The 15,802-nt window shown below is 39.7% G+C and overlaps 1 protein-coding gene across 1 annotated transcript in view; it reads right to left on the reverse strand.

Annotated features, from left to right (window-relative positions):
* Nucleotides 1-3,449: 3,449 nt before the first annotated feature.
* Nucleotides 3,450-15,802, reverse strand: part of BLTP3B (bridge-like lipid transfer protein family member 3B) — a 59,019-nt gene continuing 46,666 nt past the window's right edge. Inside the window, exons 19-21 of the mRNA XM_070947198.1 lie at nt 14,962-15,070; nt 5,467-5,639; nt 3,450-4,129 (exon numbers count right to left, since the gene is read on the reverse strand). Of these exons, the coding sequence (XP_070803299.1) occupies nt 4,004-4,129; nt 5,467-5,639; nt 14,962-15,070 (408 nt within the window). The 3' untranslated portion in view covers nt 3,450-4,003. The remainder of the gene's footprint in view (nt 4,130-5,466; nt 5,640-14,961; nt 15,071-15,802) is intronic.

Below are 15,802 nucleotides of genomic sequence, written 5' to 3' on the forward strand. Positions count from 1 at the left end.
ACAATGACCTATAGAAATTGAGATATTTGTTCCCTCATTTTTGTATACTGATAGTTCTGATGTCAAATATACTCTAAGTCTGTTGTATTACATAGAGATCAGGGCAGTATATCTCTACTGCAGTGTGGAATTGCTAATAAAAGTGGCATATATTATAGGGAGGATAAGCAAGTATTCTGGACGATATAAGGTTGTATACTAATTTTTAAAGTGCAAATATGGACTTGATCAAGGTCAAAGGCAAGATCAGTTTCCCCAGAATAAGAGCGGAATGCAAATAAATAAACAAATCTATTCATAATTTCCAGTTTTCATTTTAAATAAGCCATTTATCAAAGTTGAGATATGAAGTAAAATCTGTTATCACTATTTTTTTAAAAAGAAAAGTCTGTTCCTCCTTTTCAGTGTTTTTAACCAATGAATCCACATTATTGGCCCTAATTGACATATATACAGAAAGAGGTTCACCCCAACGCAGAGAAAAATCCCATCATCTTAAGACTCACAATGGCAGAGAAAATCATTTCCCAAATAATGTGGTAAGCACAATTTTGCAATTACAGTAGGTAATTTTAATCTGACTTTATTACTTGAAATTGAAGCACAAATAATTGCCTAATACAAGTTAAAAGATTGCTGTGATATTTTTCTCACATGTAATATGGCTCTATGTATACAAGAAAACTTATGCAGATTACTGCAAACATAGCCTCCATTGTAATTTGGGCACTGAAGAACGATTAGTTTGAACTGGCATCTGGATCCATTCAATCCATTGTAATCTGATGTGCTGCTGTTCCTGCTGCTTAACAGACAATTTAACTTGAATGACTATAAGCAACTATGGTTGACCACTAAACGATATCTACTTATAGATCATCATGCAAGACCTATGAAAGGAAATACCATCCAGAATTGGCTTTTAATAAGTGGTATTCTGTTTTATTATATTGTGAATTTGATGTGCTATAGAAGGCCTGTTGATCTATTTATTGCAAAATTTCCATAGATATTTGAGTCATGCTTGAGTTATACTCATCATGTGTTTATCCGATAGGTCTGAAGAGATGAACTTTGTTACTTGGATATAAATAATGAATTTCTGTGTATTCTGAATGGGAGCAGAAAAAATGTGTGTGTGTGGTTTCCTAAATAAGGTTTTACTTAATGTGAAATAAGAATATGTACAATTCAAAATAATTTATGGAATGTGCTTCAGACCACTGGGCAATTTATTAAAACACACCTTTCTCTTTTTTAGGTTTTCACACAAGTTGAAAAAAGATGCAGCCACATTAAGAATCTCATTAAATACATACTGCTTTAATTATGCAATTCATTTCAGCAGCAACATTTCTTTTTCAGGCATGTACTAAAACCTGAAAAAAATGCATGTTGCAATAAATAACAAAAAGATGATATGATCATGCAAAGTCCAATCCACTTCTTCCATACCAATTGGGAAGCATGAAGTAAGAGGCCTTAATTCATTCATAGGAATCTATTAATACAATTTTTAATTTTAGTATTTGAAGGATTATTTTTCACAGCACCAATAATTGATTTTTTAAAAAACTGAATCAGAAAATGAAAATATTCTTTGCTTTAAAATGACAATTCTATGCTTTAAAAATTGTTAACTCAAAAATCTTTTTCTTATAAAGAACTGCGACGTGTATAAAATAGTAGCTTCTAATGTTCTGTGGAAAAGATCTTGAGAGACTGGGTGAAGAGATGCTGCCTAGGGAACAATTGGATAAGAGACAATATAGCCCACAGCTTTAAAGTGGGTAGAGCAAGAAGCTCAAAAGGGAATCTAAGTTCTTTGCCTACAAAGGTGACAGTGGGAGAATTGTACTTTCAGATTTACAAGTTTCTGTTCATGTAGCTTTATAGTAAAGTAGAATTAGTTGATCTGGTTGTGTTTCCTGTCTGGTCTACATAGCCCAGACTTACAGCACTAGATTTGTTCAGTGAATTCAAACGAGCAAAACCACATTCTATTATTTTTTTACCAAACCGTTGCTATGATATCATAGTATGACAAGCATGAAATAAGAGAACAGTATGAATTTCAAGCAATTTCCACCTTACAGTGCTTACATGTCTTACAATGGTGCTGAATAAATGGTACTTACAACCAGTCCTCAAAGTTCCAGTCTCTGCAGTGTCCACACAGTCATGTCATTTGATCTGGTTGCTCAGCTTCTTAGCTAGCTTCTTACAAGCACAGTGAATGGGGAAGCCGTCAAGTCACAAATAACAACGTGACATTGTGGAATTTGCTTAACATTGGCAACTGGAATTGCCAGAATTGCTATCTCTAAGCGGTACGGTCACAACACTCTTTATGACTACATAAGTTGACCTTAGAAATTCTAGTCCCAATTGTTATCATTGACCAAGGACTACCTGTATATATTTATTTTGTAATATAATTTTACATATGCCTACTTAGAAATAAAACTGCAGAAAGCTAAGTGAATCTTAATACTGATTTAAATGGTGGTTAGTTATGTGTAGTCTTTTAAAATGGACTATACATAACCTGTACAAAAATAATCTGGAAAATAACTTATCATTTAAATCAATTGGATTTAACAAGCATTTATTTAGTCAAGTATTTTGGAGATTTGGAGATATATAACTTTTGTTTCTGATAAACTAATTAAAGTGGCAGAAGAAAGCATAAAGAACTAGTGAGATAATATTTAGGAAGAAATAAAGATAAATGATAATTTCAATTGAAAGAAATAGGAGATGAAAAGTATGCTGATCTTCATAAAATTAAGACTATTATGTTTTAAAATAAATGCATATATAATTGTTTTACATAACTTGATCTTGATTTGTCATCTTTTTGCAAAAAATTCAATTATTTTAATCCAGTAAATATGAGTTACATCAGATAAACTTTGATTAAAATAATTTCAGTTCAAATTATTATTTTTTATTTCCAATTTGGTAACTCAGTCACCAGATTTTAATTGTTTGGTCTCTTATTTTTATTTTAAAAAAGAAATCAATCATTCCCTGAATTATTTTACAGTTCAAGTATAGCAAATACATACCCCTTACAATGTCTTCAAGTAATGATAGAGAAAGATCATTGAATAGCCTATATACTGTTATCATCCTGATATGTGTTCTATCAGGGATTTAGTTATTATTTTAAAAATTTAAGAATCTTTTGCACAGGTTGGTATACTTTACTTATTTACAGAAATTTTTAAACTGAAAATTTAAAGTTTAATTTTTACACATAATCTGTGATATAAAATGCAACTTTACATTTTGTTAAAGTGTTACAAATTCAAATAATTATATAACTGTTTTTAATATACAGCGATGTTAATTTACAAAAGAACATTCAACTGTTAAAAATGTAAAAGTTTAAGAATGGCTGAGATTCATTGTCAAAGCAAAAAAAATGACTAATGATCCTCAAAAAGAGCTCAGATTCAACAACCCTATTATTCTGTGAGCTAATAAGAAATCGTCCAACTGATTGTTCAATTTCCAATTTTTCCCAACATACAGCACCATATTATCCTTTCCCATGCTGTAGTTATATATTTTGAGATTTGAAGGTGCCAATCTTTAAGCACATCCTGTTGGTGCCTGAACTATTTCTGCATGACTATTACATATTTTCATAATGGATCGTTTTATGTGTAGTGCAAATTTAATATCTCTTGAACAGTCCTTTTGTTGTAATGAAGATTTTTTATCTTCACAAATGAAGATGAAGTTATCCTATCAGTGACAAAGGAATATTTTATTCATTTACCAGTTATTTCACAAGTTAATGATGTATAATAGCAATTGTTCTTCTTCACATCACTGCAACTTAAGAGAGTTTAAAAAGAAAAAAAAATCTAATTTTTCTTATCCCTTTTTACAAGTGCATTTTCTGCAGAAATGTTGTTCTGAGTTCAGTTCCATAAACAAAAAATAATATAAAATGTGTCCTTTCCTCTTTCACATTAATGTATAGGGTCTGCTAACATTTTTCATTTTTCATTTTTTTAATATGGTGAAGCAAGGTATCTTTTTCCAAATGAGCTTCAGCAAGGGCCATCTTGGCTTTGGCTAATTCCTGTTTTAGACATTCATTTTCTTCTATAAGCTGTAATAAATAAGTAAATAAATAATTTTAATCTTAAAATGCCAAATTAAGTTGGATAAGATTTTATAAACAGCTTTATAAACAAAGTATACTTTATATGAAAGAATTCTATGCTTTTCATTTGTTTTTTGTTTGTTTCTTTTTTGGTTTTCTTTTTCAGTGCTTTGCAATACACTTACAGCATTTTTAATGTCATTTTTTTAAAAAAAACCCCTCATTCTCTAGACTGATAAAATGTAGATTTGTATAACAACTTCAAGTTCAACACTACTACTAAGTTCAAGATTACTACTCTGCAATACAATTCTGGCCTTTAGCATTACTTATAACTGGATGTAAACTACTCATCTATCCTCACTAATTTAACAACAGAAGACTCTGATAGTGCTACATATTAACACACATTAAAAAACCACTTGTAAGACATGTAAAAAAAGTCACATCAGCTGGTTTGTGAAGGATAGAATAGATTTACCAGAAATCATTTAATCATTTACTACATATGCATAAACCTGTTCAGCAGGCACTGTCAGCTGACCGCTGTTTATGTTATGACTTTAGTTAACACAAAAACATATTGAACTAACCTTAGTATTGGGGAAAAAAGTATTCTACTGCAAGGGTTTAAAAATATGTTATAAATCTACTGTTTTGCTTTGAGCCATGGTTCGTAATTTAGTGTTACATATTAACCTAATTTTTTACAATTTCTGTAAATGCATTTTAAAAAAACAATCTATTTCACCTGACATATTAAAATTATATCCATCTTTTTCATACATTTATGTACAGTACTTTCTCAGATATTTAAATTATATATTAGTAATTTTCAATTATGAATGGCTACAATATGTTTGTCAATTTCCAGCTATAAATTTCTGTTTATTAAAGTTTTTAACTTACATTCATTATTTAATTTCCTTAAAGTGTACACAATTTACAATTATGCATATAATAAAAGTATACTTGTCATCTGATTATCTGGACACATTTCCATCAAGATATTTCATATTGAAACTGCTTTGACTGCTATAATTTATGAAACCTTTTGTTCCAATAAATAGGAGGTCATCATTTTATGTAACAAAAAAGTTTTTGTTTATTATTTATAACCTCATACTCTAAACAATGTATCCTCCACAACACTCTGTAAAATACTTGTGGAAAACCAAATTTGTCTTCCAGTTTTCTTCAAAAGAATTTGCTGTCCTTTACAATATAAAATCTTTAACTGCCATTATAAAACCAATTTTATAGGAAGGAAGGAAGGAAGGAAGGAAGGAAGGAAGGAAGGAAGGAAGGAAGGAAGGAAAAAAATATAGTAGATTTTTCATTACCTGTTCTTTGATTACTATGGGTAAAGTCATAAATTCTTGGGGAGTGTTAATTTCTGGAGATGTTTGTGTGGACCGGGACTGAAAATTTTTTTTCTTGTGCGTACTAGCTTCAGCATCCTGATTGCCTGTTCTGCTTTGTGTCTTTGGTGAATCACTACTAACTGTTTGGTGATCTGTTAAGATAAATCAGAGAATTAAGAGGATTATACAAAGATACTGATATCAATAACTCAGTAAAATGCATCACATCAATATAAACTATATCAAGCAGAAATTGATAAAAGATGGCACAAAATACTTTCAATGCTCTCTTACCAATATTGTTGTTAAATGTATATAACATTAACATAGTATCAGTCAAGTAGCAAGAGCTCAGATCAAACTTATTTTTCAAAAAATATTATTTTAAAAAGAAAGAAATGTTCCCCCCAAAATCTACCTTTTTAAAATTTATTCTAACCCTCAACCCTTTTCTTAACAATATAGATAATCTAAACAGACTTGTTACTTCTCATAGATTTAAACAGATGAATCACCTATTTTTACATTGAAATGATTTTAAACTTCTGAACATTATTCGCAGTGCATTTTATTTGAATATATTCTCAAAGAAAATACAAATGTGTTTTAATGATGTAGATTCATTTGACAAATTGATCAATTTGCCTGTTCCACCTGGATTTATTGGGTTTTCAAGACAAAACACAATTAGGTCTGAAATTAATAGAACCAAATTAAAATTCCCCAATTAGGTATTTACAATAATTTGTAGGCTATCTAATAAGAGTTTATGAGTATTCTGACACTTCAGTGGTCTGCAAAAAAAAACTGACTTATGTATTGGCAAAAAATAAAAAAGTTGCTTCTATTTTTCAAAATATGGAAATAAGAGGGAAACAATGCGAATGAAAAATCTAACTTCTACTTACAAGAAAAAATGTCACCATACATTTTAATTGCATCGCTTTGGATAAGAGATACTCAATTTTGTATAATGTTTTGCTTACTCTATTTTATACTTTTTATTAAATCTAGCACTAAAACTTAAAAAAAAAAGCCAATGACTTTCCTTCACTAATTGGTTTAAAGCTGCCAAGCTTCATTCCACTTAATGGTTTTGTCATTGCAAAAATTTTAGATTATCACTTTACAGTCACTGGAAATCAAAAGCCAAAAATTGCTTCATATTTAGTGCTGAATTGGACTATATGCCTTTTCAATTGATTTAAAGCAATCATCTTCTAAACTCTTGAATCAGGCTCTGAATCTGATCTTGTGTACATCTAAAACTTTAACAGAGTCAGCATATGCACATAATAGAAGTTTAACCAAATTTAAGCAAGAATGGTTCCTATAGATATAATATACCAAACTGCATGTAAAATATCATTGATTTCAGTCTGGCTTCTAAAGGGGCTTAAAATAATAAATTTGTTAAAATAGCAGATATACAAAATAGGGGAAATAAGAAACCAGGCGTTGGACTTACCGTGAACGCCGTTTCTCCGGGGGCTGCAGAGTGGGTCAGGAGTGGGATGATCCAGTTGGTCTAGCCAGTCACTGAGTCAAATTGTTTTGGCCATGCCTCCTCGTGCCTCCGTCGTGTCCAGTTTTGTTTGACGAATCCAGATCTAAAAGACAGCCTCTGCCAACAGTTAGCAAGAAGTCGTGGAAAAAATTGCAGGCGGGAGGGGCTGACCTACTCCGCAGCCCCCGGAGAAACGGCGTTCACGGTAAGTCCAACGCCTCTTCTCCCAGAAGGCTGCGGGTGGGTCGCAGGAATGGGACATAGCCAAGCTTGTCAGCCCTGCGGGAAGCCTCGAGGCCCCGTGTACCTGTTGGAGGACTCTCCTGCTGAAAGAAGCCTCCACAGAAGCGAAGACATCCAAACGATAGTGTTTAATAAATGGGACAGGAGTAGTCCAGGTAGCTGCCCTCGAGGAAGGCCTGCATGGCCCAAGCAGCGGTGGTAGCTGCACTGCAAGTTGAGAGAACAGTGACACGCCTCAGTGGAGGAATAGACTGTGTTTCATATGCCCGGGCAATACAAGCCCGGATCCAGTGGCCAATGCTGGCCGAGGATACCTTAGATCCCAACGAGGCGGGCTGAAATGATACGAATAGAGCCTCAGAACGCCTGGAAGGGGCAGTCAGCGAGATGTAGATCTTAATAGCTCTGCGGACATCCAGAGTGTGCCATTTGTGTTCCAATGGATGAGCTGGTTTGGGACAGAAATTGGGAAGGATAATCTCCTGTTCCCGTTGGAATCGGGAGTTAATTTTTGGAACAAAGGACGGGTCCAAGCGGAGGACAACTCTGTCCGTGTGTATGATACAGAGGTCAGGCCAGATGGAGAGGGCTGCCAGTTCCGAAATGCGGCGGGCCAAAGTAATGGCCACCAAGAAGGCAACCTTTAGAGAAAGGTACCTGAGGCTCGATGTACGTAAAGGCTCGAATGGTGGTTCGGTGAGGGCCTTTAGTACCCATGGCAAGTCCCAGGTGGGATACCGGTGGACTACGGCGGGATGGAGATTTCGGACCCCCCATAAAAACCTGTGAATGGATTGGTGACGAGACAGCGGTGCTCTATCCCTAGGTGACAATACAGTGGAGAGTGCAGCAACATGGCGTTTGAGCATGTTGAGTGCCAGTCCTTTACGGAAACCATCATAGAGGAACTCCAGGACCTGCGGGACAGAAGCTAAAAGGGAATTAATCTCGCGCGCAAAGCACCAAGAGATAAATACCTTCCAGGTGATGTTGTAGAGTCTGATGGTGGACTGCTTTCTGTCCGCCTGCATGATTCGGATGACGTCGTCGGAGTAGAGCGCCTCCCTCAGGAGGAGCCCCTCAAGAGCCAGGCGGTCATGTTGAGCCACTGGGGCTCCAGTTGGTTGACTGCCCCCTGGCTGAGAGACACCCTCTCTGGAGGGAACCGCCAAGGACGTGCTATTGAAAGGGCCACTAGGTCCGAAAACCAAGGTCTCCTTGGCCAATGAGGAGCGACGAGAATGACTTCCACTTCCTCCGTTATTATCTTGCGTATCACTTGTGGGATTAATGCTAGGGGTGGAAGCGCTGGTGCTTCCACCCCTAGCCCCGGTGGCCAGGGCAACGGAGAGCATCCATGTTCCCCGCTCCCGGAGATGAAAAGTGAATGATGAAGCGTGGAAGATGAGCGTTCACTGCCAAGGCGAACAGATCCACTTGAGGTTGTCTGAACCAGAGACAAATGTCTTGGAAGAGATCGGGGTGGAGACGCCACTCTGACGGTTCCACCATGGTCCGACTGAGGAAGTCCGCCTGGAGGTTGTCTTTGCCGGCGATGTGGTCTGCCCGTAGAGAGATGAGGTGGGCCTCTGCCCACCGCCCGACCTGGAGAGCTTCCTGCATCAGTGTCCTGGACCTCGTCCCTCCTTGGCGATTTACGTGGGCTTTTGCCGCAACGTTGTCGGTAAGTATTAAAATATGGTGCCCCTGTATTGTCTGTTGGAAGGTTAGAAGGGCCATGCAGATTGCTCGAAGCTTCAGCAGATTGATGCTGGACTGCATTTCCTTGGAGGACCAACGACCCTGAGCTACTTATCCGCTCAAGTGTGCTCCCCACCCTTGTAGGCTGGCATCTGTTGTAATGACGATTGGTTGATTGTCTGTGAATACACATCCCTTGTCCAGGGCTGGAGAGAGGCACCAGTGCAATGACCGGCGAACTGACAGAGGAACCCTGACCTTGGTTTGGGAAGCAGCAGTCTTGGTTCGTTGGTCCAGTAGCAGAAACCATTGGAGACTGCGCGCATGGAGTCGGGCCCAAGGCACGATGTTTATGCATGATGCCAGTTTCCCTAACAGTTTTGAGAGGGTGAGTTTGGTCACCGTCGGCTCCAGGAGGATTTGATGGATGAGTAGCCTGAGATTGCCTCTCTTCTCGTGAGAGCGGAATACTTGTCCCGCCTGGGTATCGATTATTGCCCCAAGATGTGTTAAGCGGGGTTCTAATTGGCTATTGGTGAGTTGTAGGTCGGCCTGCGCCCTTAGGAGGGTGGGGGCCTGGACTAAGATATCGTCCAGGTAGGCTTGGAGCCATACCGGGACGGACCGTAGATGTGCCACCAGAGCCACTAAGACTTTTGTGAAGCTGCGCGGGGCCGATGCCAGGCTGAATGGGAGGGCACGATATTGAAGGTGTTGTCCCGCGTAGCTGAACCTGAGATAACGCTGGTGGGCCGGCGAGATAGGGATGTGTAGGTACGCCTCAGAGAGGTCTATGGAGGCTAGGAAGTCTCCAGGCCTGATCCCCTCTAGAATGGACTTCAGAGTGTTCATTTTGAACCTCCTGTAGACAAGGTGGGCATTCAATGATTTTAAGTTGAGTATTGCTCTCCAGCCCCCAGAGCGTTTCGGTACCACGAATAGGACTGAGTAAAATCCCTGTCTCCATTGGTCGGGAGGAACCTCCTCCATAGCCTTGATCTCTAGGAGATGTTGAATGGCAAGCTCCATGAGACTGCGCTTGCGATGGGAGTTGGAGACAGGGCATGGTACGAAGTGGTTCGGGGGGCTAGAAAGAATTCCAATGGAAGTCCGAATTCGATGGTATGGAGGACCCATTGGTCGGTTGTAATACGGGCCCACCTGTCTACAAAGAGGGTCAGCCTGCCTCCTATGGGGGCATTGAGGAGTAAGTCATTTCTGACGACGGAATTGGTGGTTGCCAGTTCCACAAAATGACCGTTACTAGGGCCGTATGACTTTGGCTTGTCCCGAAAGGAACCCCTGTCCTGACGAAAGAAGCCCTGAGAGTAAGGGCGTTGGCTAGTGCTCTCCTGAGAGAAGAAGCGGGAAGGCTGCCTATGGTAGTAGGGGGTTGCCCGGCGATCCGCCCTTCTAGTGGCGGAAGGCAAAACTTTCTTCCTATCCTTGTCCTCGACCAATAAAGGCTCAAGTCACCGAACAATTTAGACCCCGTGTACAGGGCTGAAGCGAGACGCCATTTGGCTTTTAGATCGGCTGGCCATTCGCGTAGACATAATAGGAGTCACGAGGTGACTGATGATGCCATTGCTCGAGAGGCGTACTTGGCTGCGTTGAGCGTGGCATCGGAGGCAAATTGAGTAGCTGCAATGATTTTGTTAAGGTCCTGATGGACTCGGACCTCCTGGGCAGATAAACGAGCTTGCAGCTGTTGGAGCCATAACAGGGAGGAGCGGGTGAAGAAAGAGGCCACAGTAGCGGCCTGTATAGTCCAGGCTGAGGCCTGGTGCGCTTTCTTGAAGGACAGGTCAAATTTCCTGTCCTCAGGCTTAAGGCCCTCAGATGTGTCTCTGGAGAGATAGGGGGAAGGGGAAGAAAGGGCAGCCACAGGGCCATCCACTGAAGCTACGTGTAGAATGGTAGCTAGCGTAGGTTCCATATTGTAATTGCGACAGTCAGTGCCGCTGGGCATTGAAAGAGATGCCGAATTGGACCACTGTTTGCGGACCACGTCTGTGAATAATTTGGGTGCCGGGACGAAAAGTCGTTCGGTAACTGGTTCCGAGAAGATACCATGGCCAGTCGAGGTTGAGGCAGGATCAGTAGCAGGATCCAAGAGGCCTGAGGTGACTTTCACTTTGTGTAATAGTGACTTGAACAGCTCTTGAGGAAATAGGCCTGTGAAGGCCAGAACATCCGGAGGGGCACCGTTGTCATCTGAGAGGTCGGTGTCTCTCTGTGGCTCGTCTTCCAGGCCCAGGTCAGCACTGCCCTTTGATCTCGTAGTGGACCTTTCAGGAGATCCAGTGAGGCTGGCAGAAGGTGAAACTCGGGTGCGCCGTGAATGAAGGCTTTCTGAGACCACAAGCTGAGCGGTGTTCTCATATGCCCGTTGCAATGCCATGCAAGCTGGCTCTGGCAATTAAATGTTGAACCGCCTCAGGCAGAACCTGCAGGTCCAAGAGGTTAGAATTCTGTGCAGGTGAAGGTCTTGAGGGGTAATTGCACAAGTAAAGGGGTCCCCTTTGTGCTGGGCCTTGGAAGGTGGAGAACAAACACATTGCTGGTCAGTTCTCTCGGGAGACAAAGTCCCGGAGAGGTCAAGGTCATCATTGGTATCCTGGTCTTAAGAGCCAGATTGGGCCGTTGTGGTGTCGACCTCATGTTCAGCTCTCTCCTGCTCGGCTTGTAAAAGTTGTTGTTGCAATGCCCTTTGGCGTCGTTGGAGGTCTTTGAGCTCGTTCTGTGATTAGACTTTCTGCCTGAAGCAGACTTAGAGGTTGCAGTCTCGGCTTTGTTGTCAGATGACCGTTTCACCATAGTGGAGCAGAGCAGATGAAGGATGTGGGCAATAGCCTGTGCTTCTTGATGAGTAATGGGCGGCTTTTCCAGAAATCTGGGGTATGCCAGCACCAGAAGCGGCTAAAGAAAGGGGCCTGAAGATAACAGCGTTGAGGTTTGTATTGCAGAGCAGATATGTGGCCATCGCTGAGTTCTGGAGCAATTTTTTTTTTCTTGCCCCAGTTAAAATGGCCACCGGACATGGAGAAGTGCAATCAAAATGGCCATCTCAAATGGACCAAAATGGCCACCCACGAGGATCGTACTCGCAATGGCATCAAAAGGGGCCGCTACAAAAGCAATAATTGGCCGCCCAGTTTCACAATGCTGCAATGGCCGCCCGCAACTGTAAGGGAAAACCCCCCGATAGATTGTTACCTGGGGTTGATCTCAATTGATGTGAGGAGTGCCACTGTCTTCGCGCTCGCACTTTGAAGAAATGCCGTTTTTAAAATGGCGGCCGTTGGCGCAATGGTAATGGCGCGATAATGGCGGCTGCTAGCAAAGCGATTCTGCGGCTAGCAGCTGTGGAACGTCCAATGACGCGATCCTGCGGTCAGTGGCTGAGGAAACGGCCGGCGCTTGTTCCACAAGCGGCGAAGCACTGGGAGCATTAGCGCCAATCAGGTGTAGAGCGGGCGGCCACGGCATTTTCAGCCTAAGACTGAAGTGGCCAGCTCGCTCAGCGCAGGATTGCTTGAAATCGTAGAAGTTGAGTAAATGTAGAAAATAACCCTGAACAATGGTCAGGAGTGAGAGGACTCAGAAAAAAACCGTCTGGTCAGATCCACTGAGTCGAATAAAAACTGGAGGCGACAGAGGCACGAGGAGGTGTGGCCAAAACAATTCAACTCAGTGACTGGCCAGACCAACTGGATCATCCTACTCCTGACCCACTCTGCAGCCTTCTGGGAGAACGAATAGTTCTTTTTCCTTATTTTAAATGACTTATTTGCATTTTTCTTGTTAAATTGTTTTTTGTTTGTACTTTTTTCTTTTTATTAACATGATGTGTGTGTGTGCGCACGCACATGTTTGAATGAAGCAATTTTACAGTGGAGGTTTCCATACTAACTAGCTAACTCAAGATCAAAATCTTTATTACATAACAAATACTTTGATGTAATCCGCAGCCGTTTTTTCCTGACATATTTAAATTTGTATGAAAAGGTCAATAAATTTTATGTTTGCAAGACTAATATTCTAAATTGTAATTAATACCAAAAGAGTATTAGAAAGTAAAGATAAAAAATATTCTAAGTTATCTAAGTGATAAAATGTCAATTTTAATTAATACTGTACAAGTATTATGCCAAACAATATAATAATATACTAAGATTTACAGTAATATAATAAAAACAGGAAAAAAACAGATTCAGTAATGCTGTCTTTGCCAAATGATGTTGACTAAAAACATGGGAACTGGAACTGCATTTTAAAAAAATTAGTGGTTAATGTAATGCAATCTTAATTTGATTTCTAAAAGTAAGTCCAGCTATGCAATGGGAATTATATCAAGGAAATGCATAAACATGCAACATAGGTAGAAAATTATTTTTGACAAGTAATCAGTAGACAACTATACTTATTTTTGCAACTAGCAGTTATTCATTAACTGAGATTGCTAATACATTTAACATAACAAATTTTATTATTAAATAGAGATAACTTAAAAAGTTCAGAAAAAACATGAAATATTTAGTAATGAGATTTTGTTCTGCTCATTAAAATGTGTTGTTAGGAGAAAGTACAATAACAATGCTTTACCTCAGGAATGTGATTTGCCTTATTTCTAACCAGATTGAGATTCAAATTAACAAACAGTAAATAATGATTTTCAGCTATTTTGATTTGGGGTAAATCATTACCACAAATATCCTTTGGTGTTCACTTCTTAATTTGTTCTTTATATTCATTGTGACTTTCTGTACTTTTAGTCAGTCTCCAATTCAATTGAATATCCTATTTGAAACCCAGTATGGATAAAACAAAAGCTAAAATTTATAGGTAATCCTTGCTTAACAACTACTTGTTTAGTGACTATTCAAAGTGAATGAATGGTAGTTATTGATAGTTCTCAAAATTACAGCAGTTGCAGGGGATCAAAATTTGGCTGTTTGGCAACTGGCCTACATTTAAGACTGCAGCATGTACTTCTTCCCCATCAATCTCTTCCCCACTCTGCCCTTTGCGCTGCCCTGCACTCTGCCACAATCTACCTGTACCACTCCTCATCTCCAGATAACCTCTGCTGTTTTCTTCCTCCCACTGTGGCCATAATCCACTGAATGAGTGCACAGCTCCAGGACGTGCTCACCAAGTGCAGAAGGACAGTGGAGCTTTGTCTGCCAAACGGAGCTTGCCAGGTCTGGCTGGGGAAGAGGCAGTGGGACAGAGCTGACTGTTCATACTGGACTCAGGACTGGAGAAATGTGAAGTGCGCACCTAATGACTTCAACTGGACTACTGGAACTGCAGCATACCTGATACTTTGCCTAATAACTGCTTCACTTAGCAATGGAAATTCTGCTTCCAATTATGTAGATTTAAGTGAGTACTATCTCTACAGATAGGGATGCTTAGCAACTGGTTCATGTTTATGACAGTTGCACTAACCTGGGTTCATGTGATTACCTTTTGTGATCTTCTGACAACCAAAGTTGAGCAGGGGGTTGAACTAGAAGACCCCCAAGGTCCCTTCCAGCTCTATTCTGATTGATTGATTAAAGTCAATGGAGAAGCCAGTTTTACTTAACAACCATGTTACTAACTTAACAACTGTGGGGATTCACTTACCAACTGTGGCAAGTAAGGTATAAAAGGGGGCAAAACTGATTTAACTGTCTCAGAAATTAGCAACAGAAATTTTGGGCTTGTGTTTATAAGTCAAGGACTTCCTGTATATTTTAATACTTTAAAATATTTAATGATTGACTCTCATTATACATCTTTTAAAAAAATAATAACCAAAAATATAAAATGAATCACAAATGCACAGAACTTATAGAACTTGGTTTGAAACTTTAAAAATGGCTCTGTTTGCTTTCCTCACCCCTTGCTATCTATTACTACTATGAAAATGTTAAGATTTAGAAAAATCTTGCAGATTTTAATCAATTTTTTAGAACATTTACATTGAATGTTGCTAGTATTAAATATGGGGAAGGGAAGAAAAGTTCTACCTGTAATGTAAAATGAGCCATCATCTTTCCTCTGTATCCTAAGCAGATCAATATACACAGTTACTGGGACTGATTCAGGAGCAGACAAACTATCACGAGGACTATCATCCTAGAAAATACAAAAGATATAAAAACTGTTAACATGTGCTAAGGCTAAATTCTGCATGCAGAAGTATTTTCTGGCAATAAAGTAAATTTCAGGTGACAAGGTCAGTAAGAACTTGTAATCATGTAGGAACATTAAAAGTGTGATTAGACACACAAGGAATTTGGTACAGAAGCACTTTGTACATGCAAAGCAGCAGAATAATAATTTTACCAATAAAAAGGGAAGTAAAGTAAGTAAAAAGGATAAATAATACTAATACTACGGCTTATATCCATGATGGCGAACCTATGGCATGAGTGCCAGAGGTGGCACACAGCGCCCTCTCTGTGGGCACGTGAGCCATCACCCCAGCTTGGCTCAGCCACACATGCGTCCATGCCTCCTGCCAGCCAGCTGGTCTTTGGGTCTCTGCTGCATATGTGGGGGGGCTGTGTGCATTGCATTTTGGGGGTTCAGGCGCACTTTGGGCACTCGGTCTGGAAAAGGTTAGCCATCACTGGCCTATATAGTAGATATATCTACTATAGATATGTCTATATGTATCTGTCTAGCTAGTTACAGTAGCTATTATCTAGCAGCTAGAAAATGGGCCTGTTTTTGGCCTCCCGGGGCATCTGTGCGCCTTGTTTTTCATGTCCCCCACATCCAGATCATCTCTGCAGGCCAAAAACAGGCAAAACAGCCCGTTTGTTGGCCAAAAACGGGCAAAAACAGTCCATTTTTGACCTCCTG

Source organism: Pituophis catenifer, unplaced genomic scaffold (genome assembly GCF_029215685.1).
Source record: "Pituophis catenifer annectens isolate HBS135680 unplaced genomic scaffold, rPitCat1.0.hap2 SCAF_7, whole genome shotgun sequence".
Classification (NCBI taxonomy): domain Eukaryota; kingdom Metazoa; phylum Chordata; class Lepidosauria; order Squamata; family Colubridae; genus Pituophis; species Pituophis catenifer.